Source organism: Anopheles moucheti, chromosome 2, assembly GCF_943734755.1.
Source record: "Anopheles moucheti chromosome 2, idAnoMoucSN_F20_07, whole genome shotgun sequence".
Classification (NCBI taxonomy): Eukaryota; Metazoa; Arthropoda; class Insecta; order Diptera; family Culicidae; genus Anopheles; species Anopheles moucheti.
Window position 1 is genome coordinate 27,932,140 of NC_069140.1, and position 23,578 is coordinate 27,955,717.

Genomic DNA, 23,578 nt, shown 5'->3' on the forward strand with positions numbered 1-23,578 from the left:
ACATCGCTTTAATGTTACGTTTTAGGCTTGTCAGACGATTAGGCCGTCGTTCATGAACTGATGCCGAGTAGCCGACGGTGTTATGATAAATCGCGCTAATTGGTCGACACAGTCGTTGATACGCATTGCTCACGCCTGCGTTGTTCCTGTCTGGCTTGTGAAATTGATTAGGTTTTAATTGGCGATTAAGCTAATTGGTACGTGCGTCTTATCGAACGGGGTGTGGAGATGGCCGGAGGTAACATGATCGTTCCCCGCACTGACACGTCTTCGGGTGGCACGCCATACCAGAGAACTGGCCGTCTGGACGATGCTGTAGAGACCGATCCAGGAAGCAGCCTATTTGCTCTGTGGAGGCGCCGATGGTAATTTATCATTTATGTGCCACGCAACTTAAAGACCTTCTTTTGCGTGCTATCACACGCTTGTCGCGCGCTGCAGTTGAGATGGTGTCCATCAACACACTAGCTGGCGTGTGCCGATTGAAGAAGATAGCACACGCGCCCTTGCTGCTGCAACTTGTAACGAGTTCTTGTGCATCAGTTTTAGTAACACATTAAACGGGAACGTTTCATAACGTTTTATTCTTCGACACGTTGAACCGTCCTGCATGTTTAACCGCGTATTGGCAATCGTATCGAACGTAAACGTAAAGGATCTCTATACCATCCTACTCAACATGGTACATCGTTCAGGTATTGCGTGCTTTTCGAAAAATAATGTTCACACCTGAATCGTTTAGTCTTTCCATTTAGACAAGTTCGTGAGATCAGATTCTATCTACACTTTTCTTAGCAAAGGTTATTTGCAACCTTAACCGGTACATCGCAGCACAAGTTAGTCGATGGTACAGTGTGTCAATTTTGCTCTGCCCTTGAAATGGACTTTTCATGTCAACGTCTCCTTATACGTTGCTTCTCAGCTCATCCAGCACCTGATGCAGCATATAATTAAGATGCACCACGGAGAACAATTCGTGCGGACATTGTCTCGGGCGAAACGGATTCGGTTTGTGGACGTGCATATTGCTGCGCTCCATCTCACCGGAACAAGCGAAGAGCATGGGATGGAGGCGCAAGGTAATGTGCAGCATTACTGGAGGTATAAATGGGCTTAAAGTGGTATTGACAGGCGTTTATAGAATTAAACGGCTATTTGGCAAGTAATTGAAATGATCGAGTGAAGCTAACGTGTAACAGGAACGAAGATCATCATGCCTTTTGCGATCACTGGTAGGGTTGTAAATCTTTTGTTTTCCTTGTTAGTAATTCGATAACATTGTTATGCACTCAATGATCTTTGGTGTGAACGGATCATGTTTACAAATAACCCGGTGGAAAATCGCAATCATTGTATTTAGTAGGCAATATTTTTCTACAATTCATTGACACGTTTTTTAAAAAGGTTTATGAAAATAATACCACGATAAAACCAACAAAAAGCTTGCTATATACACAAACAAGTGTTTGTGTGGCAGTAAAGAACACTGTTTACGCCACCAGCTGACTGTGCCACACGAAAGACTTAAGCGCGCGCATAAGACACGAACCTGTTTCCAATCGCACCCCACGACCAGGGTGTCTTGTAAAATGGTATGATTGGCTTTTAAAACCAACATTGGCGGGTAATGGAAACGAGATCGGCTTATCGACAGTTTAATTAATCACAAGAAGTTAATCCATTACCCCTTCGGCGGATCAGCCGCGTGTACTATCAACGCGAGAAAAAATTGGTAAGAAAAAAAAGTATGCTACGCTTGTAAAACACCTTTGTTGAAGATATTCGATTGCGATAAGCGTCAATTCGGCTCGGAACTACACGAAACGGTACCGTGGCTTGGCGGCGGTGGAAACTAGCTGTGAACGGAAAACATTTTCGTCGTACAATTGTTTTACGATGTTGAAATTAATTAAAGCATGCTTGGTCGGGTGGGTGGAGCGGGGCGGCCCCAAAGACTGCTTGCTGGGCGCTTCGAGACATGCTGTTCGATGAACAACCACCATGGGCAACAATTCCTTCCCCTATCGAATGCAGCAAATGCGGAGCAAAAGCAATCTGTTCGAAATAAATTAATCCATTGCCGGTATCGGCAATAGTTTACGGCGCACGGTATTTCGCTGATCCAGACTCCGAAACAAGTTGAATGGAAAGCATGTTACTCTAGCAGCATGCACGGCTGAAAATTGCATTGCCGTGTTTTCGAAGCATATGGTATCCGTCCGACAGCACGCTGCACTACGTGTTTGAATCGTGTTGCTGTAAACCTTCCGTTTCTCACGATTCCATTCGGGTGGGTCAAATAAGGCAACATACCCCGTATCCTTACGATGGAGCAACGGAAACACATCAATTGGATGAGCGAAGGAAGCGTACGTTCGCAATATTGTGAAGTAGATGTACCTTGACATCGATTGATTATGACAGTGTGAACAAACGGATGAACGATGCTAATTAAAAGCAGGAAATTTGTTAACAAATATACGCCATAAATCACCATCGAATCTAGATGACATTTGGGCGTTTAAGTACATCTGGATCAACGGTACGCGAGACACGTTCGGAACTGTCGGTAACGCTTCTAACCGCTCGTTAACGCTTAATAGTTCATCGTCTAATGCCGCCCATAAATTATGGCTGATGTTTTTACGACGAATCGAGACTAACTGGTTCAGAAGGTTCCGTATTTTATTTGTGATCGTTTGCTATCTTCTTCCCCTGTGCGTGGAGCCTTTGCGAACGCTCTCTCAGCAATATTGATTATGTTCCATCCGATAGCACCCGATCTCGGTATAGGTTTTATGAGTAGTGGCGGCATTTTCCCCGAAGATGTGTAAAAATTTAGCACACTTCATCGGATGAGCTGGAACTTGCTGGTATGGCTGACGGCATTCCCACAAAGCTGGGCGAAGCTCACCTAGTGAGAAATCCAATGAATGAATACCGGTTTCTTTTAATCACTAAACGATTCTTGATAACATTTTTCGATACATAAAAATTTTATGCTAATAAGCAAAGCTTCGCTACTTCAACGGTGGTATTATCGGGATTTCCAGTTCTGTCGGGTCTTCTCGTAAAGGAGCTCATCTTTACCAGTAAGGGTGGGTCGTTTGTCGCAGCTTTCGTGCAACATGCAAATCGTAGCACACCGCAATCTTTATCTATGATTGAAATTGATCAATAAAACAGAAACGTCAATTTATTTCTATATACGCGACTTAAATCTTGCCCTAAACATATAGCCGCCCGATCCATTCCAAAAAGCAGATCGGTTTCCGGCAGCGAGAACAAGTTGGGCAGGTTTTTTGTTTCGATGGGGGGTTTCTGTTTTATGCAAATCAGTCACACCACACAACAGCAAGCAGCGTAGCAGATCATCCTTGAATTCACAGCACTGCTCAGCAGACAGCATCCAGCGGTAGAGGCTATGCGGACGAATTTTGCAGACACGACGTCGACAAAACAGCTTCCTCACCCAGGTTGCGCTGTCTGACTCAGTAGCGGAAGAGTGGCCACATTCACACGAGGGGGGGAATATGAATGTGTCGCGAGTAAGAAGGTATGGTGGTGACGATTGTGGCAAAACGACACAAAACAATAAAATAAAATCAACGAAACGCGCCACGATTCGTGCAAATGGGTGCGGTAGTGGTTTGGGATCATGTTGCACCCGATCACCTCACGATAAACAAAAAGCAAAAGCAAAAACGCGGGTCCGGGGGAAGAAACGGTCAAAAACATTGTAAAGAAGGAGTAAAAAAAATACAAAAAAGGAAGTGCCCATAGTTGACGTACAGTGCGATAAAATAAATAACACAAAATATCACATCAACTGTATCGTAAAAGAGTGATTTTATTGAGCCATTGTAATGAGTGGGTATGGGTAGGGTCCTACTACCAGGGGGGAAGTTATTGCCAACACGAGATGGGGTGTAAACATAGTGGGACACCTTGTTTTTTTGCACCATAGAATTCACTTTCGACCCAACAGCTCGTGGAAGCGGCGGTAGTATTTTGGGGAGGAACAATGATTTCTATGCCAGTGCATGTTTTAGGCATCTCTGTGGGCATGCAGGCAAAGATCACTATTCAATGCCAGCATCCACGTTCAAATGCACGTGACGGGGGGGTTTTGTGCCCTAGCTAAAGCATAACTGTGTCACCAAAAGTTCAGTTTTTGTGCAGCGTGGAAAGTGTGTCACCGTGCCAGACGGAATGGGTTTGTGAAGGGGCTCGAGGGTCCGGGGGTTCAACCGAAAATAGTAAACGATGTGCAATTTGAACACACTCGGGCTCGTAGGATGCAATGCCATCTGACGTGTGGTAAATGTGTTTTTGTACCCATACGTCATTGCACATTTCATCTTCCGCGCAATGCAGTTCGCTAGTTTGACGGAAGGTTGAAACCATTCGTAGGGCGATGTCATTTATGCCCGGGGTGCTACTTTACATAACAGGATGAAGGTGAGTAGGAAGACCCGGCATGATTTGTGTTTGCCCTGATCTGTTTTATGTGCAGTGCTGTAATTTATGTAAAGTTGTAAGTGCAAACCGATCCAGCCGCAGGCCGCTACGGTTAAATGGCTAGAAAAAGTGTACAGCATCCAGTGATTGCACATAAACTTGTTGCGTCGGAGGTGTGAAGGATCGTTTGTGGTTTACGTACGCTTGAGTGGAAATTTTGAAAATCTGTGCTTAAATTCATACTTTCAGCGCAGAACAACAATTAGCATGTTTGAAAGTATTGAATATACGGTAGCCATGCCTTTTCGGCATTGAGAAAATTGAAATCGAATTGATTTTTTTTTATATACCCAACGAGACTGAAAAATAGACGAGTAATAATAGAATATTGACAAATCCTCAATAATCGTTAATTAAATTTTAGGCATTCACTATTTCACTCTTTAAAGTGTATGTATCTAATTGAAGTCCTTTTTAAAAATACAAATAAAAAAAAACAACCCTAAAGGGTAAACTTTAAATAAATTTCGCAAACCATTCTTAGCCATGCTAAGCTATCAGTGATGCTTTATGATCCAGTGTCATAAGAACAGTGTTTTTTCAAAATATTGTTCTTAATTACTACAAACCATTACGATTCCATTGACAAACATTGGTTCGCTGTTATCAAGATTGGTTTTCAAAACACCTGCCACGGGGTTAGCAATCAACTGTAGCCTATGAGTCAGCTGGTTGAATTCTTAGTTTTGTTTCAGTAACTCTCGACGCTGTTTACATTGGAGCGGTCAACAACTTGTTCTCACGTTTATTGGTTTCCGAAGCAGAGGGCAAACACACTATCAGCGGTGCCCGGTTTGTTGATTCAGAGAGGCTTAACCGCCTGACGGCAGATCTTAAATGGCAGGAACGGTTATGACAAACGGATCGTACGGCTGCCAGATTCTCGGGCAATCCGTCGTCCAATCGTCAGCTGTGAAATGTCGGCTGTACCGCGAACGCTTCCTGGACGCACTTGACGAACGCACCGGCACGGCGATGAGGAGCAAGATGGGAACAAATAATGCGACTCATCATCGAACGACCTTGCGAGAAATTACGCAATCACCACGGAAGCGTGAATGGGGACATTTATCTCCATTCAACGGATGGTTTGTTTGCGGGTGTTGTTAGTGATCCGTATGTGCTAAATGCGTAAAAGAGACAGTGTACTATTCGCGCGGCACAGCAACACACTAGCAAATTTAATAACTTTTATTTCATTGAGAATAATGCTAACCGGGGGAATTTTGTGTGGAAAAGTGAGAGAGAGAGAAAGACACCAAAAAAGACAAATTAAACGAACGTAACATTGTCGTCGTTCCTTGCCTCAAAGGGTGGTACGTCATTATTACACATCATTAATCTTGATTGCCGAAAGTGTTCAGGATCCATACACTTGACCCACGCTGGAAGGAGTTCATCGATTGTCCGAATGTCGAACTGTCGCTGCGCAGAAATGAGAGATTATTCAATTAATTTAGCACTTGGAGCTAACATTTCCTTCATTTCCAGCAGGAAGTTATGTTTATCGATGACCGAATAGTGAATGGCCACAGATCGTGGTTTAGTAAGTGGTTTACCGCAGAGAAGCAAAAATAACGCAAAATGAATGTAGCAGAAAGAACAAGAAATAAATGCAACACATCAAACGAACAAAGTTGTATGTGCCAATGTTAAAATTCATGGTCACAGTAACAATCAATAAAAGCAGTTCCATTTGGTCAATTCTCTTAGTCAGCATTCGAGTACAGTGCCAGGAGAAAATAAAGATGAACAGATTATCAATTTGAAAGTTGCACAATGATTTTTAATATAAATCAACTTTCTAATTTCTTGGACAATTTAATTCCTGTGTTACTTCTATTATTACTTATACAACTCTTTGCTTTGGCCTGCTGCAGGAATCCTCTAAACTGCTCAGGGTCGAGCGCCATCGTCAGCAAATCGTTTATCCGGGCCTTTCTGGAGGACGCATCAACGTCAACACTCCATCTCAATTTGGGCTTAGGACGCCTCTTCTGTCCATGTGGACGATAAGGACCTAAGGACTTTACGGGCTGGGTTGTCCGGTGTCATTCCCATAACGTGACCAGCCTGGCGAGTTTTATTCACATTAAGTGCGCCGTATAGCTCCTAGCGCTCGTCATTGTATCGGATCCTCCATTGTCCTTCCTCATATACGAGTCCCCAAATCCTTCTGAGCATCTTCCCCTCGAAGGCGATCAAGAGTTTTTCATCAATTTTGGGCAAAGCCCATGTCTTAGAGGCGTATGTGAGTACTGGAACTATACATATAAGTCCATATAGTTCTAGTTTCGTCCGTCACCACAGGAGTTTTGAATAAAGAAGGTGTTGCTCAGACTGTAGATTGACCGGTGGGCAGTCAGCATACTGGCACGTATCTCAACATCACCTTTGTTGTCGGTGTTGACCATCAACCCAAGATAGATGAAATTTTGGACGACTTCGAAAGTGCGCTTCTACTTCAGATCTAGATTTGCAAAATTCTTGAACATTCTTGGTGATTTTCCTAATAGTCCATCCTAACTGAAAAAAAAACGGGAACATTCCATAGTCTTGATGCTCATCGCTTTTTTGATGATCAAATTCTAAAATGCCAGGGCCCAAAACATGGATCATTGATTCATCGCCGCACGCTGCGGACGGTTGAATCGTGCTGAAACAATTTTGTCTATCGCTAGCACGTGCCCTTCTCACCCGCCTTGATGGAGATGTTGTGCCGTGTCAGCTGGCATTCGGCGTGCGGCGTTCGGCTTTCATCCCTTTTTATCCTTCCAGCACCCTAACGCCATTCGCTCGTTTGCTGCTCGTTTATCGCAATCCCGAACCGTCGATCATTCCGGGCTACCTATTTGACGACTGTTCGATCAATCATCGAATTCGACGAAACCAGTTTTTCGGTTTCGGTGTGTTCTTGTTTTTCGCCCATTCCTATGTTTCCAGCGTTCGTTAGCAGGCCAGGGGGGTTTGCCGAAAAGTTGTCTAGATTACCGGTGCCCCACACAATGGTCAATTCGTCTACTGAGTGCTTGTTTATTGGGTGAGTGTTTTTTTTTTGCGTGTGTGCTAAGCATCACCGCAGGGTAAAAGCCGCACACGGCTCAATCTCGGTGTGCGCGTGGACTAGGAAGAAGAAACTCTATCAGTGGGCAAAAAAAAGGAACTTCCACGAAGGAAAAAAGGAACTCGAAAAAAAAACACCCCCCGAAAACTGTTGTTACACGTCAGTCAAAGATTTTAGCAGGCAATTTACATAATTAGATTTCATGTTTCACCTAACGACAGCCATCACATTCGGGTGCGGTAAAGGATCGATGCTGTGCCGGAGCTGGCCGGCATGCGGACATGTCGTGAATGAAATTCCTTACAAGGTGCAGGGTCCGTTTTTGTGGTGTCTATCACACCGAAGAACCATCCACATAGGTCCAACCTGATTCGTCGTGCAAAGCCGTGTACTGTGGAACAGTGAAGTGGAGAATTTCAAAAATGTATAAAATTAATTTTTAACACGTTCCTGCATCGACACGTCTATTCCGCAACATGACACAACGGATCTGCTGGTCGGATGATATTGCGTCTGCGGATCGGTGTACATGTGACGTGCAGGGGCCGTCCCATCGTTTTAGATAGAACATAACATTCATCTGCCCATCGCCTTGGTATCAGTATCTACACAACAGATCGGAATAACAAACGACGCTTTGGTTTATCACCAATTAGCGAGGCAAGATTTAATAATCGATCGATGAATTATGTACTGATAGATTTTATGTTTAAGCTCACTGCCTTTGATTCATTGCCCGGCCAGTTCGGGCAGGTGCCGATGTTGGTGATCAACACACAAACTTCGTTAGGGCGTTCAACGCTCGCGGCGTGAACGCTTACGCAAAACATGTCAGTCTTCGCCGAAGATTCCACCACACAAAAACCGTCCGATTTGCCCTTTGGTCGAGAGCTGCGGGAGTAGTGTTTAGCCGAGGGCTCTGGGCGCTTGCTCCGGCTGATGCCTGGTGGCTGATAATCATCAACGAAGCGCATCGCAGGTGGCAAACGTGTAGGCCCTTTAGCGCAGGTTTATTTAATCAACCTTAACATTTATGGGCCTATCAACAGCGATCGTGCGGCGGCGATTCGGTCCTGGGTTGCTCCAAAACGGGGTTGGGTCTAGCGAAGCGTTCGCAGCATTGCCCAACAGTTAGCAACATCCAACGCCGCCACATACGAAGGTCAGGCAGCCGGGAGAAGACATCTTCATGCGCATCCGCTGAACCGCGTCCAAAATGCGCGACCGCGCCGGCGATTTCGTTTGTTTGACTTATCATCTCGGTGGGTTCGCTGAACGGCCATCAGTGTTAACCAGATGCGAACACATGTACGCGGCGGCGTAGGTTCCGATGCGTAGGAATATCTAGCCGAACAAGGCTAAGTGATGTATCTCCAAAAGTGACGCGCATTTGATACGCTCCGTACACACGCACGCTATGCTCTGCCCAATTGGATCGAACGTAGCGCAATTTGTTTGCTTATCAATTTCTGTCGCGCTTGTCACGTTTAAGCTGCCTGTCCCGCGCTGTACCACGCACCAGGCCCTTCTTATGTTCGCGCTGCCAGCATACTCTAGTGTCTGCAGAAGTGATCATTTGTTGTTTTTTTTTCTTTACGTGATTGACAAGCATAACTAAACGCCCCCCGTATAGTTTGTACTGTGGGAATGGGTGGGAACCATTATGGGATGGATGCATGACGCTTACCGACGTTTAGAAGTGTCGTATCATAACGCGTTCTGAGTGAACTGGGCAAGATTGTCCTATTTCAAAACATACCAACCTAACTAGAAATAAGTGCGATCTCCTACCCTTTGCGTCAATCGTTGGTGCCCTAGGCGGTCACAGCACCGATTGATTTGCAAATAAAATCAATTCATCACCGAGTGATGTTTGCCGTAACTATTGACCCGCGGAGCGAGTTGTTCTAATAAATCGACTGCATCCGTATAGTAGTAATAGTGCGTTGCTGTTTCATGTACACTTAATTGTTTTTGATTTTTAATTTAAATCTATTTAAACATGAGGACAGATTTTCTAAAAAAAAAAAAATTTTTATTTTGACTATTGTAGTTAACAGTAGTTGAACCCTATGTAACAATCCCGTCCAAGCTTTGTAGGCGAATTCATTTCTGCGAGACGGTATGAATCATAGACCATTCCTAATTGGAGGAAATTTATTTCCTTATTATTTGCAGTACGCCATCAGTACTCGATTTTAAGCACCTTCTTCTTATTATGTGGGCGATGGCTTCCTACACGGACGAAACCCATTCATTCATCAAGATACTGGGGAGTGGATATAATAAAGTGCGTTTTAGCGTACCATCTCTACGCTAGCACACGGTGTTGCACAAATTATGCAACGTAGCGGAGCGTGTGCGAAAATGGTACGATGGAAACTCGACAAATATACATCTTGAGCTACATGCAGGAACATCCAAAGGATGCATAGGTTTATCCACAATGAAACCAATCTATTTCGATGGCACACAGCAGATGATTAGGGTTCATGATCGCGAGCCTTTCTACCGCAAGGCCATCCGACCGGTACGTCAAGCTGCGCGCCCGAAGGGTTGAGGTTCTTGCAGGAACCACTGCCATTGAACTGAATCGGTATGAATGAAAGCACGACTCAGCACGCTTCTGCACGAGACACGCGTGGGCCCATGATTGCCTAACAATGCGCTCCGCCGGCACGGCACGGTGGGTATATTTAATCTTCTTATGCAAATATGCCGCCAGCCTGTCTGGATAACTGCGAGGTAGCCCTGCGCTGATTGAAGAGAAAAGGGGCTTGCGCGTAATAAATCAGACATGCCAGAGAGCTGCAGTTGGTACAAGCTTCTTGCATTATCTTATTTGTTAAGTTTAAAATTTTATACCAAAAAATGTTTCAGCAAATCCACAAAAAGGATTTCTTATTGAGAAATAAAGATTTCATAAGAACAATTGTGTAGGGTAGAAAAAAAATCTTATTTAGTTAAGGCAGCATCTTACTATTTTGCCATTTTGCTGATTATATTCGTTTTAGCTTTACCTCGAAAGGTTAAAAGATCATGAATGTCGGTGCATGTTCGCTTGATTGCAAGATGAATGAAGATGAAGCCGAGCATGGAGAGCGAACTGCGAGTCCACCCCCGAGATACTCACTTGATTAAGTTGTTCAACCCTGTTTCGTTTTTTTTTTTTACGTACAATTTACATCCCGTTACACCTATGGATGATGAAAAAATAACGTGTGTGTGCGTGTATGTGTGTTCAAAATGGAACCTTTTCGAGCGTCTGTACTGCGCGCCCTCGGGACGCTGTCTTGTGGTTATTCGATCGATTATCTGCATCATCTATTAAGTGCACGTTAAGATGTAGTGTGCAGTGAGGTACCCGCGAGGGATCGAAATTAAAAAATAAGCATAAATTGGTTGCGTTCGATCATGTCGCTGATAATTCTGCACCATGTAATGAAACGCCTCGCCCAGCCATCGCAACTGTTCTGCGGTTCATGCGCCTCAAACCACAGATTGCTACGGTTAGGAAGGGCAGGGATGGGCGGTCATGATAGAAATCGGCAGCGTAGAGAAAGGGCGTGCTTAGCTTAATTATGATAACTACTATTTCACTCCCAGGAGGGAATCGGTTAGCTTAGCGCAATGCACTAACACTGACGGCAGGTCCGGAATGCTTCGTATTGGCAACAATGTTGTACGCCGGCAAGCATTTGGGTGCAAATAGAGAAATCGACATGTGATACATTAGCTGGGCAAGTACTGAGCACCTCAGTGATGGTTGATTTGAAACGTTTCACATTCATCAGTCAAGTGTAAATAATATTTCATTTAAGTATTATTTATCTTAACATGAATCTATATATCTATTGCTGAATATAGTTTATAAATAGGAAAATGTTTTTAGCAAATAAAAAACATATACAAAAATTCATCAATAAATTGGCACTCCTCTTAGGATCTTTGAATCTTCTGCCTCTTAATTGATCCCTCTAATATCAATGCTCAGTGTAGTTTTCTAACCACAGCAAATGTTGTAATTTTCGTAATTTTCAGCCTCGTTAACATTGTTGAAATTTTTCCAACTTTAACCGATGGCAATCAAAGTTAATTGTTCCAGCGGTAGTTTGGCCTTGCTACGCGAATTGATGTGATAGCGTAGTGCGATCCGTACAACTGACATCATCGATCTGCTTTTATCGTAAAATAGCGTTTGGGTCGAGAATTGAAAGGGGGCAGCATACTCGCAAGCCAGGGTCACGATCAAGAATATCTATTTGGAAACCAAAAATCCATCCAGTCATACAGAAGTGGCATACGCACACGTAAATAGTTTGTGAACACTCACTCAATCACTCGCCACAAAAAAAAAGCGTGTAATGGTAAACATACTAGCGTGTTTTAAAAGGAAGCAGTACCCTGGATGTTACAGGATTCCAAAGCAGACACAGTTGCTTGCTGGTACGAAGAAGTGTACGATGTGGTGGATGAAAATAAAAAATCCACAAACCTAGAACTACTTTCAGTGTTACCGAATATCTTGAATGTTTGGTAAACATCGAGGCAAATGTACTGGAAAGTGCTGACGGTAGGGTTTGGCTCACTTCAGTAGCTCGGCTGCTACTGACGATGATGATGTTGATGATAGTAACGTAAACATGGTGCTGCATTCCAAGCAGTCCAGGCTACATTCCGATCGATACGATACTGGGCAGTGAGTAACGTTTCCTCCAAATCTTGGGATCCCTTTGTCAAAGCAGAGGCGAACATTTTGGACGCGGGCACGGTGAAGCGAATTCCACCACAAATCCAAACATTCGGTTTACCACAAAGCGGCCGATATGCGTACGTACACCAACAGCGGGCATGTAAGACATCGATCAACCGATCGAACCGATCGGTAAAGGTGATACAAACTAATGAGCTAGCAACGTATGTTGTGATAGCTTTTACCACGCTCTATTACTACTGGCAATCCTTTATTACGTGCGTTGCCCGGTGCGTAGCTGGCCGACTGTTGTTAACGATTTTGTGATGCAGGCGCATTTGTCGCTTTCCGATGGAATTGAACGCGATGTGAAGCATGAGTGGAATAAACGTTGGTGACCGTTTGCAAGCGGCCTGTCAGAATTTTGTAATGCATACTCATCCACGAGGTGGGTTTGCGAGTGTTGCATAATGTGAGTCTGTCGGGTACTCGGTTTGGAAGGATCGTGCGGTGGTAAGCAAGCTAGTTTAGAAGACTGAGCCAGCTGGCAGACTGAAGCGATATTTCGCCACCCGTGTGTCGTACGCCGGCCATACGAAAATAATTCACGGTATCGATGTCTAACTGGATAGACAGTAAGATTTATTAGGTACAGCAGGACCTACATAAATACATAAACACACACACACACTTAGACAAGAAAATATACAACTACATGGAACGAATTTTATCTTCACTCGTTACAATTTCTATCAATGAACACGTGTCATATGGGACGAGACGTTTACGGGCGGTCGAATGATTGTTTGCGCATCGCAATGCGTTCCTTTTAAAGCACAGCATTGGTCACAAACTAACTAGACCGTCAAGAGCGTGAACGTGTTTCGGAAAGCATTTAATTCTTAAACAATTTTTTTCTAAGGTAACTCGAAAAAGGGAACAACCCTAAGACAGGGCGTTCGTTCCGAGAATAGAATTGCAACAAAGTTTTAATTTCTTTAAGAAATGATTTTATGAGAAAGTATCAACGAATAACGAACTATCCAAAAATTGGGAAGGATCCACAATCAAAGAAGTTAATCAAAATGACGGATAATTTGTAAGCAAATTTACAAATCAAATTTCGATTAAAAATCGTTGACAGATCGTATCTGATTTATAAAGGTACGTTATCTTATATCATCAACATTAAAGATCATTTATATGGAAATTAATATAGGCTAAACATATGTGGTTGTTAGAATAAAATTTTAATTAAAACCAATCCTTCATTCAGATCATTTGAAATGGACCAATACCATCCATTTTGATAATAATGAAATAAATTTTACTTATTTACTAAAACCACTATTTCCACAAATGGGTTGGTTGTGTAACAATTTGAAGTCATTAAGTCATCAATATTAAGTTGTAGTATTTTGTGGATGGATCTTAAAATAAAAAGGAATAGAATAGAGTGCGGTGGAATCCTAACAGATACGAAGATTATGATGTAAAACAAGAATTCACAACATGGTGGTATACTTATGATTTATAGCGGAGTGACGTGTCAGTATAATTAAACAACGTTCATTGTGAACGGTATCAAAGGAGAGAACAGAGAGTGGGATATCATTGATGGGTTATTTGAAACAGCTTGTAAAACATTTCCCAGCTTACTTACCAGCCTCGTGATCTGTTCGTACTGCACAATCCTCTGCCGGTGTGTTCGATCCATCCGGCAGTTTTCGTCCATCGTTCCCAGGATTGGATTTATCCGCCATGAGCCGTTGGATGCGGTGCAGAATGCTTGCATCGCTGCTCGATACATTCTTCGCCGGTTCGATAATAAAGGATGCGTTAGTGGTCTTTATATGTCCATGCTGTGGATGACAAACGGGCAAACGATTGGAAGTTCATTAAGACAACATCGTATTTCACGCGATCGTACAGGTTGCTGTACACGGTAACGTCATACTTAGATAGTGTTAACGGGTTTGTTGAGATTACTTGCGGTACATGACACCCACAGGAAATGTGTGCATCGAAACCACGACAAGCTTGTTTTGAAGTTGAAAAGAGAAAATTAATAATTTTGCAATGTTGTGTTTGCAAGTCGACACAACTCAAACCTTGAATGAAATGACAAATGGCCTATATGATTTTAAAATCGACTCTTATCAAATTTTTCACCAGCGTACAGAATGTAAGTGTTTAATCATATATCGAAATTTATAACGTAGCTAACAAAGTGTTTGAAAAGCTTTAAACGGGACAAAGTTCATAAGGTTATCATTCGACACGACTTAAATGTATGTCAACAAAAGTCTATGGCTGGATTTAATCTGCATCACTATAGCGAAGAGAGATAATAAATTCAATCACAAAGCAAAACAATGGCAAGCAAAATCCGTGCAGAAATTATCAATCAAAGCAATGGTTTACACAAAGGCAATTCAATAAACAAAACCATTGATCCTGGTAGCAACTGCTGAAGTTCATTGAAAACCTGTGGGAAGATTCCACAGTAAACCACACTGTGCCATTTGCACCGTAGGTATTAGTAATGCACTGATAAGCGTCAAGCTGTGAGCATATGAGCAGTGAAAATTACTTAATCGTGCAACACATCGGTCAATAAACTATGCGATGTAGATGAACAGATTCCGTGATAGCAGGATCGCACAATCAGCCAAATCGACCTATAAAAGATGATCCTCGGACTACCAGAAGGCACATTCGAGCTTTGGAGTGCAATCAAAGCATCCGGGCCTCTGAGAACAACCGAGCCATGATTGCGAAGTTACTTCTCCTCACGTTTGGTAAGTGCTCTTAGACAACATTTGCTCCAGCATTCGAAGGACGCTTCCAGATTGCCCGAAAAATATCCACGCTGCTCAACTAATCTCCGATTGTGTTTTACAGTGGGGCTGTGTACGGCGTACCAATACTCGTCCGAGTATGAGTTCCCCTACTCCCGCCCGTTCAACAAGACGGGCTTCGAGTTCGGTGCTTGGGAACCGAACCGGGAGTACGTGTACAACGTGACGACGAAAACCATGACCGCTCTGCCGGATCTTGAGGACTACTGGACTGGCATTGTGACGCACGGCTACCTGGTGATCCGCCCCAAGGATCACAACTACGTCGTTGCCTACATTGACCGTCCGCAGTACGCGGCATTCAACGAGTATCTGCCCCGCGGATACCGCACTGAACTGTCGCGCTTCAACCTGAAATGGCAGCCGATGCCGTTCAGCTCGAAGCCCTTCGGAATCTACTACAACAAGGGAGCCGTCAAGGGCTTCTACGTTGAGAAGACCGTCCCGAACCACGAAGTGAACATGCTCAAGGGCTGGGTCAGCCAGTTCCAGCTGGACACTCAGGGTGCGTACGTAGTCAAGTCGGAGTTCAACCAGTTCCCGGAGAACAACACCCTCACCGGTGTGTACAAGACCATGGAGCCATCGGTGACCGGCGAATGTGAAACCCTGTACGATGTCAACCCCGTGCCGGAATTCCATTTCCAGTCCCACAAGGAATGGGTTCCTCAGCCCCAGTGGCTCGAGGAGGACCAGCATGTCTTCCATGTCGTCAAGTCCCGCAACTTCGATCGCTGCGAGCAGCGCATGGGCTTCCACTTTGGCTTCAGCGGATTCAGCGACTTCAAGCCGAACACCAACCAGATGGGTAACATTATGACCAAGTCTGAGGTGACCCAGATGTATCTGACCGGTGACTGGTACAACTACACCATTCAGTCGGTGTCCACCGTCAACAAGGTTGTCGTGAGCCCGTCTCTGGTCAACAGCCAGAAGGCCATGGTCTACGCTCAGGTCAACATGACGCTCAACGAAATCACGCCCTACGACAAGTACCCCGAAGGCCCGGCTGACGATCGCCAGGTGTTTGTGGATCTGGTGTACAGCTACAACATGGCTCACGATAAGAAAAACTTCGTTCGTCCCGCCAACGAGACCGATGACTCCTCGTCGTCTTCGTCGTCGGATTCTTCCAGCGATTCGTCCAGCTCCTCGGACTCTAGCTCAAGCTCGGAGGAGGAGCCGCAAAACTACAAGATCAGCCCTTCCGAGCAGTACAAGAAGCAGGTGAAGGAAACCGAACGTCGCGGAAACCGCAACCGTCGTGATCTGAACGCCTTCAAGGAACAGCAGTACTACGAGGCGTACAAGCGCGATCAGTTCCGTCTGCGCAAGCAAAACGAAACCTCGTCCGACTCGTCCAGCTCCGATGATTCCAACAGCTCTTCGTCCAGCTCTTCGTCCGATGAGTCTGATGAGCACGATTTCTACAGCTCTTCCGAGTCCGACTCCGACTCTCTGAGCAGCGAAGAAGACTTCTACCAGCCGATCCCGGAGAGCATGAAGGAAGCCCCTCAGACCCCCTTCCTGCCCTACTTCACCGGATACAAGGGATACAGCGTCCAGTACGCGCACAACGTGGATGCCTCCCGTTATGCCTACAAGCTGACGTACGAGATCGCTGAGGAGCTGCAGGAAGTGTCCCAGGTCCCCAAGTCGAACACCCTGAACAAGTTCACCATCTTGGCCCGCGTTCTGCGCACCATGCACTACCAGGATATCTACGATGTTTGCCAGAAGCTGTTCGTCTCGCAAAAGGAACGCGAGGAAGGCAGCAACCACAGCGAGTCCTTCGCTAAGAAGGTTGACGCCTGGAACACTTTCCGTGATGCTTTGGCCCAGGCCGGTACCCCGCCCGCATTCAAGGTGATCAAGGAGCTGATCGAAGAGAAGAAACTGCGTGGCGATGAAGCCGCCAGCGTTATCGCTACTCTGCCCAAGACCATCCGCTACCCGACCGAGACTGTTATGCACGAGTACTTCCTGCTGGTGACGTCCAACGCTGTCCAGCACCAGGAGTATCTGAACACGACGGCTCTGATTTCCTACTGTGATTTCCTGAACCGCGCTCAGGTTAACAACCGCTCTGCCTACAACTACTACCCCGTGCACAGCTTCGGCCGTTTGGCTGACGCCGACTACAAGATCGTTGCCCACAAGGTTGTGCCGTGGTTCGCGCACCAGCTGCGTGAAGCCGTCAAGGCTGGTGACAGCGTGAAGGTGCAAGTGTACATCCGCTGTCTGGGACATTTGGGCCATCCTGAAATCCTGAACGTGTTCGAGCCGTACCTGGAGGGTAAGATCCCAGTGACCCACTTCCAGCGTTTGGCTTTCATTGTTGCTCTGGACCGTCTGGTCGAGAACTACCCGCGTCTGGCTCGCTCTGTGCTCTTCAAGGTGTACCAGAACACCGGAGACGCCCATGAGGTGCGTTGTGCCGCAGTGTACCTGCTGATCCGTACGAAGCCCCCGGTGTACATGCTCCAGCGCATGGCTGAGCAGACCCACTACGACCCGAGCACTTACGTGCGCGCCGCCGTCAAGACCGCGTTCGAGAGCGCTTCCGAGGCCGATGAGTTCGATGACGATTACGAGTTCGCTCAGAACGCCCAGGCCGCCATCAAGCACCTGAACCCGCGTGACTTCAGCCTGCAATACTCGGGCACTTACCTGCGTGACTTCGCTTTCAAGGAACTTGAGCTTTCGTACCGCATGTACTTCTCCCAGATCGCTGCCGATGACCACTACGTCCCGAGTGGATTCTTCTTCCACCTGCGCAAGAACATGGGTGGCCTGAAGCGTTTCTCGACCTTCTACTACCTGGTCTCGAGCATGGAGACGTTCTTCGACTTGCTCGACAAGCAATACGATAGCTACAACAAGCACCACGAGTACAAGTCTAGCGACTACTACTACAAGTACTACAAACAGTACCCGGCCCTGTTCAAGGATTACTTCAGCCAGTACAACAAGAACCACAAGTACCAGAACGATTACTACGAGCAGTTCGGAAACAAGAACCAGGAGGAGTTCCAGAAGTGGTCCACCACCCGCATTGCCAAGCTGCTGAACATCGACCCCGAGGAGGCTGAAGAGCTGGAGGGTCAGTTCATGTTCCAGATCTTCAACGGAGAGCGCTTCTTCGCCTTCAACAACCAGACCATCGAGCAGTTCCCCAGCCTTGCGAAGAAGTACTTCGAAGACTTCGAGGACGGATTTGCATACAACGTCACCAAGTTCTACCAGCAGAATGTTGTCACCATGGCCTTCCCGTTGGCAACCGGTCTGCCGTTCACCTACAGCCTGAAGACCCCGACTCTGGTGAAATTCGAGTTTGAGGCCTCCGCCACCACTCACCCGAGCATCTACAAGACCCCGACCGGATACCCCGAGAAGGAGTACGACGATTTCATCCATATGCCGCGTTGGTTCAACGGATCTGCTGACGTGAACATGGCCTATTCTCGCCTGGTTGATGCCAAGGTTGGCTTCATCACGCCCTTCGATCATCAGCGTTACGTCGCCGGTTACCAGAAGAAGTTCCAGGGATACTTCCCCTTCAGCTTCGACTTTGGCTTTGACTTCGAGAACAACGACTTTGAAGTGAACGTTCAGCCGCTGGAACCCGAGAAGGACACGCTCCTCTTCCACATGAGCTCGTGGCCGTACACTGGATACAAGGACATCACCGATCTGCGTCCGATGGCCGAGCAGCCGAGCGTGCATATCTTGCACGATCGTGCTCAGACCACCAAGTCGTTTGACACCTCGTTCGGCCATGAGCTGTTCGGAGTTTCTCTGCGATTCCAGGCCAAATACGACAAGGACTTCATCGACTACGCTTATCTGATGAAGCACCTCGAGCAGCACGACTACTGGTCCGCGCTGGTCTATCCGTTCGCCTCGGAGACTTACCACTACCATCAGCTGAACCTGTACTACGATGCTCAGCGTACCAGCGTGAAGAATGTGAAGTTTGTGCTGCAGCACAAGCAGGCCGACTACGACCAGGACTTCCAGACCGCCGATGTCAAACACCCGAAGGGTCGTCACGCATCCTCTGGATACTACAACGAGTTCAACTACGCCCAGCCCTTCGTGTACTACGCCGGAAGCCAACGCCGTCAGGAGCAGTTCATGCGTAACGCCGGAGCCGGTATTCGTAACAGCGATGTGAATGTCTTCGATTTCGGAATCGTGTTCGAGGGCAAGCAGCAGAAGGCTGAGTTCGTGTTCACCACCGCCTATGCCGACAGCCCGGTCGACGAGAAGGAGCGTCTGTTGATGTTCCTGTCTTTCAGTCCGTACGTCTCGTCGAGCGCCTTCTACCAGTTCATTCCGTTCTCTGGCAAGCAGTTCCAGATGTGCTTCTCGGCCACCAACCAGTACCCGAACATGCCCAAGCTCAACTTCCTGAACGTCCTCAACTTCGACAAGATCGGAAGCATGAACTGGGACTTCGCATACGGCGAAAAGTGCCAGGGAGGATCGCATGTCTCGATGCAGGGTAAGCTGGTTCAGTCCGAGCAATACCGCCATTTCCTCCGCATCTCTGAAGCTGGTCAGCGCTGCAAGCAGCAGATGGACAAGGGCTACTTCCAACTGCCCGCGTGCCAAAACGCGACCCGTCAGGCCGGCTACTTCGATCAGTACTCGTTCAACTTTGAGTTCAAGGATATGTCCAACTATGCCAAGAACCTGACCTACCAGTTCTTTGACTACGCTCGTTACTTCACCTTCCCGTACTGGAGCGAGGACTACTTCTTCCAGGGCAAACACAACCAATTCCAGATTGACTTCCAGCTTGCTCCGTACTTCGATTACTACAACGCTTCCTTCTACGCACCTGATCGCAGCTTCGCCATCCAGAACTACCCGATCGAAAGCGAGTACGCCCGCTACTTCTTCTCCATCCACCCCGATTTCGATTACTACGAGCGCATGTTCAACTACGCTTACCGCGGAAACTACCACCGTGAGTATACACTAACATCTTGCATAAGCGATGTTTAGCGATACATATTGGTTAATAATGAATTTCTACGTTTCATTCCAGCGTCTTGCGTTGTGTCGAACAAATTCGTCAACACCTTCGATGGAAAGACCTACGACTACGAGCTTGGCAACTGCTGGCATGTTGTGCTGCACACCGTCAAGCCCGACTACTACTTCTACGCTCAGGACTCGCACTTCTTCAACTCGGACTACGAATACAACTGGAAGAACGGCTTCGGCGAGGACGAACAGATCACCATCCTGGCGCGTCACGGCGAGGACAACCAGCTCTTCTTGAAGGCTATCCTCGGACAGTACAAGCAGAACGATTACAACATCGATATCATCCCGCACGGACAGGAGCTCCCCATGGTCTACATCAATGGCAAGCCCCAGCAGATCCACGAGAAGTACGCCGTCGAAATGTACACCAACGATGATGGTGGCGATCAGCCGCTGATCCGCGTCTATGCCCTGCCTGGCAACGAGCTGGAGATCAGCTTCCGCGATGACGACATCAAGATCGTGTTCGACGGATACCGTGCCCGCTTCTTCGCCGATCAGTCGTACTTCAACAACTTCGTCGGTCTTTGCGGTACCAACAATGGCGAGGGAGAGGACGACTTCATCACCCCCGATCAGTGCGTCATGCGCAAGCCCGAATACTTTGCCGCCTCGTACGCGCTCAGTGGAATGAACTGCAGCGGTCCAGCCCAGGCCTACTTCGCCGAGTACCACCAGAAGGCGCAGGAGCACTGTGTGAAGCCCCAGTACTACTTCGGTAACGTCATCAGTGAGCAGGAAGCCGGACGTCAGCGTTACAACTACTACTACAAGGACTTTGACCTATCGGACTCGTCCTCGTCGTCGTCTTCGTCGTCGGAATCGGACGAATCGGATGATTCCAACTCGTCGTCCTCGGAGGAACAGAAACCGAACCGTGAGCACTTCTTCGAGAAGCAACAGTACACCGAGAAGGAATGTGCCGTGAAACATCAGGCCCAGTACGTCGAGCAGGGTGACAAGATCTGTTTCACCAACCGTCCGCTCCCGACCTGCGCTTCTCAATGCAAGGCCTCCGAGAAGGTTCCCAAGTACGTCGATGTCCACTGCCGTGACGCCACCGATTCCGTTGCACAGCTGTACAAGCAGCAGATCCGCAAGGGAGTCAACCCGGACATGAGCAACAAGTCGGTCACCAAGACCGTGAAGTTCTTCTTGCCCAAGAAGTGTGTGCACGTCTACTAGAAAACCAAACCCGAATCGAAAAACGATACAAAATGAACACTTTGTAAAAACATGCATTCAGAAAATGTACAAAAAAATGAGGAGTATTTATAATAAAAAGCATTTGCAGTAAAAACTAATGTTTTAATGACCTTTAACGATGACCTGACTATAACGAGTATTACGAGTATAACGAAATTGACGTAATCTTTTCGTTGGAATAAACAACTGTGCCGGGATTGTAATCACTGTGCCATTCTAATGGGATGATAAAAAATAAACAAGTATTTCATGAAATACCTGACATAAACTATCATTTGACGATACGTGTAGGAAATATGTTGTTTGTCATATTTAACTTAGCCACTGAGCGATGTATTGGGTAACGGGACACTAAAGGCGTTATGAACGATGCCAGTCTTCACAAGACAGGACTGGTCTAACAAACAAATACGGATCAATCGTCCTTCCGTAGGACTGTCTATCCGGCTATCAGGTAAACAAAATTAAAGGAAGCCAAAAATGAGATATCGGAACCTTTTGCGGCTGTTGTGCCGGTAAAGAACCCGTAATATGTTGTTTAATTCAATATGCATTGTATCCACGTACGTGTTCACACTAAACTTCAAGCTCGAGTGAAATGTGGATCCCAAAGGTGGTGCATACATCATTGATTTACGGCTAGAGAGGCGAATGACTGTCGATAGGCACAAACCCTCTTTAAAATGAATCAAAAAACGATTTACGGTTCTCCTATGTAGCGGATGCTTACCAAAGGATTGAGTAGGCGGCGGAAAACCTTAGGTTAAAGACAACCGAGCCAAAAAAAATTGATGGTAGCACCACCAGCAAACTGGCATCCTAGCTTACGAAGGGGTGACGTGTGGGAAGACGAGCACACTTTCCAAGTCGCTTAAATTTCACCTTTCTTGGATCAAAGAGCAGCATCGCCATTAACATCGATGTAGACATACGTGCTAGGATGCTGGATGCTATCCGGTCAAGCTGCAACAGTCTGAGGAATCTTTTATACTCAAAACATGGGTAGGAAGATACTTTGAAGTATTTTTAGCCCCGTTGGTGAGGAAATTGGTAAGGAAGTAAGGAAGTAAGTAAGTAAGTAAGTAAGTAAGTAAGTAAGTAAGTAAGTAAGTAAGTAAGTAAGTAAGTAAGTAAGTAAGTAAGTAAGTAAGTAAGTAAGTAAGTAAGTAAGTAAGTAAGTAAGTAAGTAAGTAAGTAAGTAAGTAAGTAAGTAAGTAAGTAAGTAAGTAAGTAAGTAAGTAAGTAAGTAAGTAAGTAAGTAAGTAAGTAAGTAAGTAAGTAAGTAAGTAAGTAAGTAAGTAAGTAAGTAAGTAAGTAAGTAAGTAAGTAAGTAAGTAAGTAAGTAAGTAAGTAAGTAAGTAAGTAAGTAAGTAAGTAAGTAAGTAAGTAAGTAAGTAAGTAAGTAAGTAAGTAAGTAAGTAAGTAAGTAAGTAAGTAAGTAAGTAAGTAAGTAAGTAAGTAAGTAAGTAAGTAAGTAAGTAAGTAAGTAAGTAAGTAAGTAAGTAAGTAAATAATGTGATGCAATTAGCCACGGCCTGGCCCTTCTTCTTTAATAAAATAAGGTGATGCAATACTTTGGAATAGAGAAATTAACTGTAATAATTGTATTTTTGGAAAGAAATTTGTGAAAAAATCAAACAGGAGGACGCTTGCACAGGAGTGAGAAATAAGCGGATTTCAGTGACACAGATGCTGTTTACGGTAAAACAGTAGCGGATCAATCCCCTTGGAGGCCCTAGGCGGAATGATATCGGGGCCTAAAATTTAAAAAAAATTGCAAGGGGGGGGGGGGGGGAGGGGTTCCGCGAACAAATTTTCCAGGGGCCCCTTATTGTATCCCTCGGGGTCCCCACGCTAGCCATCGCTTCGTTTTGCGAGACTTTTCTGACATAATCTATACACCTTTAACTACTAAAAAGCTTTTTTCGGGCCCCCCCAATCGACGAGGCCCCTGGCGGCCGCCTACTCCGCCCACCGTTAGATCCGCCGCTGCGGTAAAATGATACAAATTACCTTCATCATGGTCAATTGTGATCAAACCCGAAACGTGGAAAAGAAACATGAAAGCAGGTCTTTCCAGCTGTAATTTAACGAGATTGAACATGTGGGACTAAAACCAGGGTCTAAACAAAACCAACAGATCTCATTTCGATCAATCTTCCGAATAAATGATTG

General features: G+C 45.8%; 2 protein-coding genes across 2 annotated transcripts in view; one reads left to right on the plus strand and one right to left on the minus strand.

The window, feature by feature from the left end:
• Positions 1-23,578, minus strand: part of LOC128310816 (A disintegrin and metalloproteinase with thrombospondin motifs 9) — a 91,057-nt gene that overhangs the window by 26,784 nt on the left and 40,695 nt on the right. The window contains exon 5 of the mRNA XM_053047539.1: positions 13,942-14,140. Coding sequence (XP_052903499.1) covers positions 13,942-14,140 — 199 coding nt within the window. The remainder of the gene's footprint in view (positions 1-13,941; positions 14,141-23,578) is intronic.
• On the plus strand, positions 15,049-21,432 carry LOC128310813 (vitellogenin-A1-like). Its single transcript, XM_053047536.1, has 3 exons — positions 15,049-15,079; positions 15,183-20,114; positions 20,196-21,432. The coding sequence occupies exons 1-3, from the start codon at positions 15,049-15,051 to the stop codon at positions 21,380-21,382; spliced, it is 6,150 nt and encodes a 2,049-aa protein (XP_052903496.1). The 3' UTR covers positions 21,383-21,432.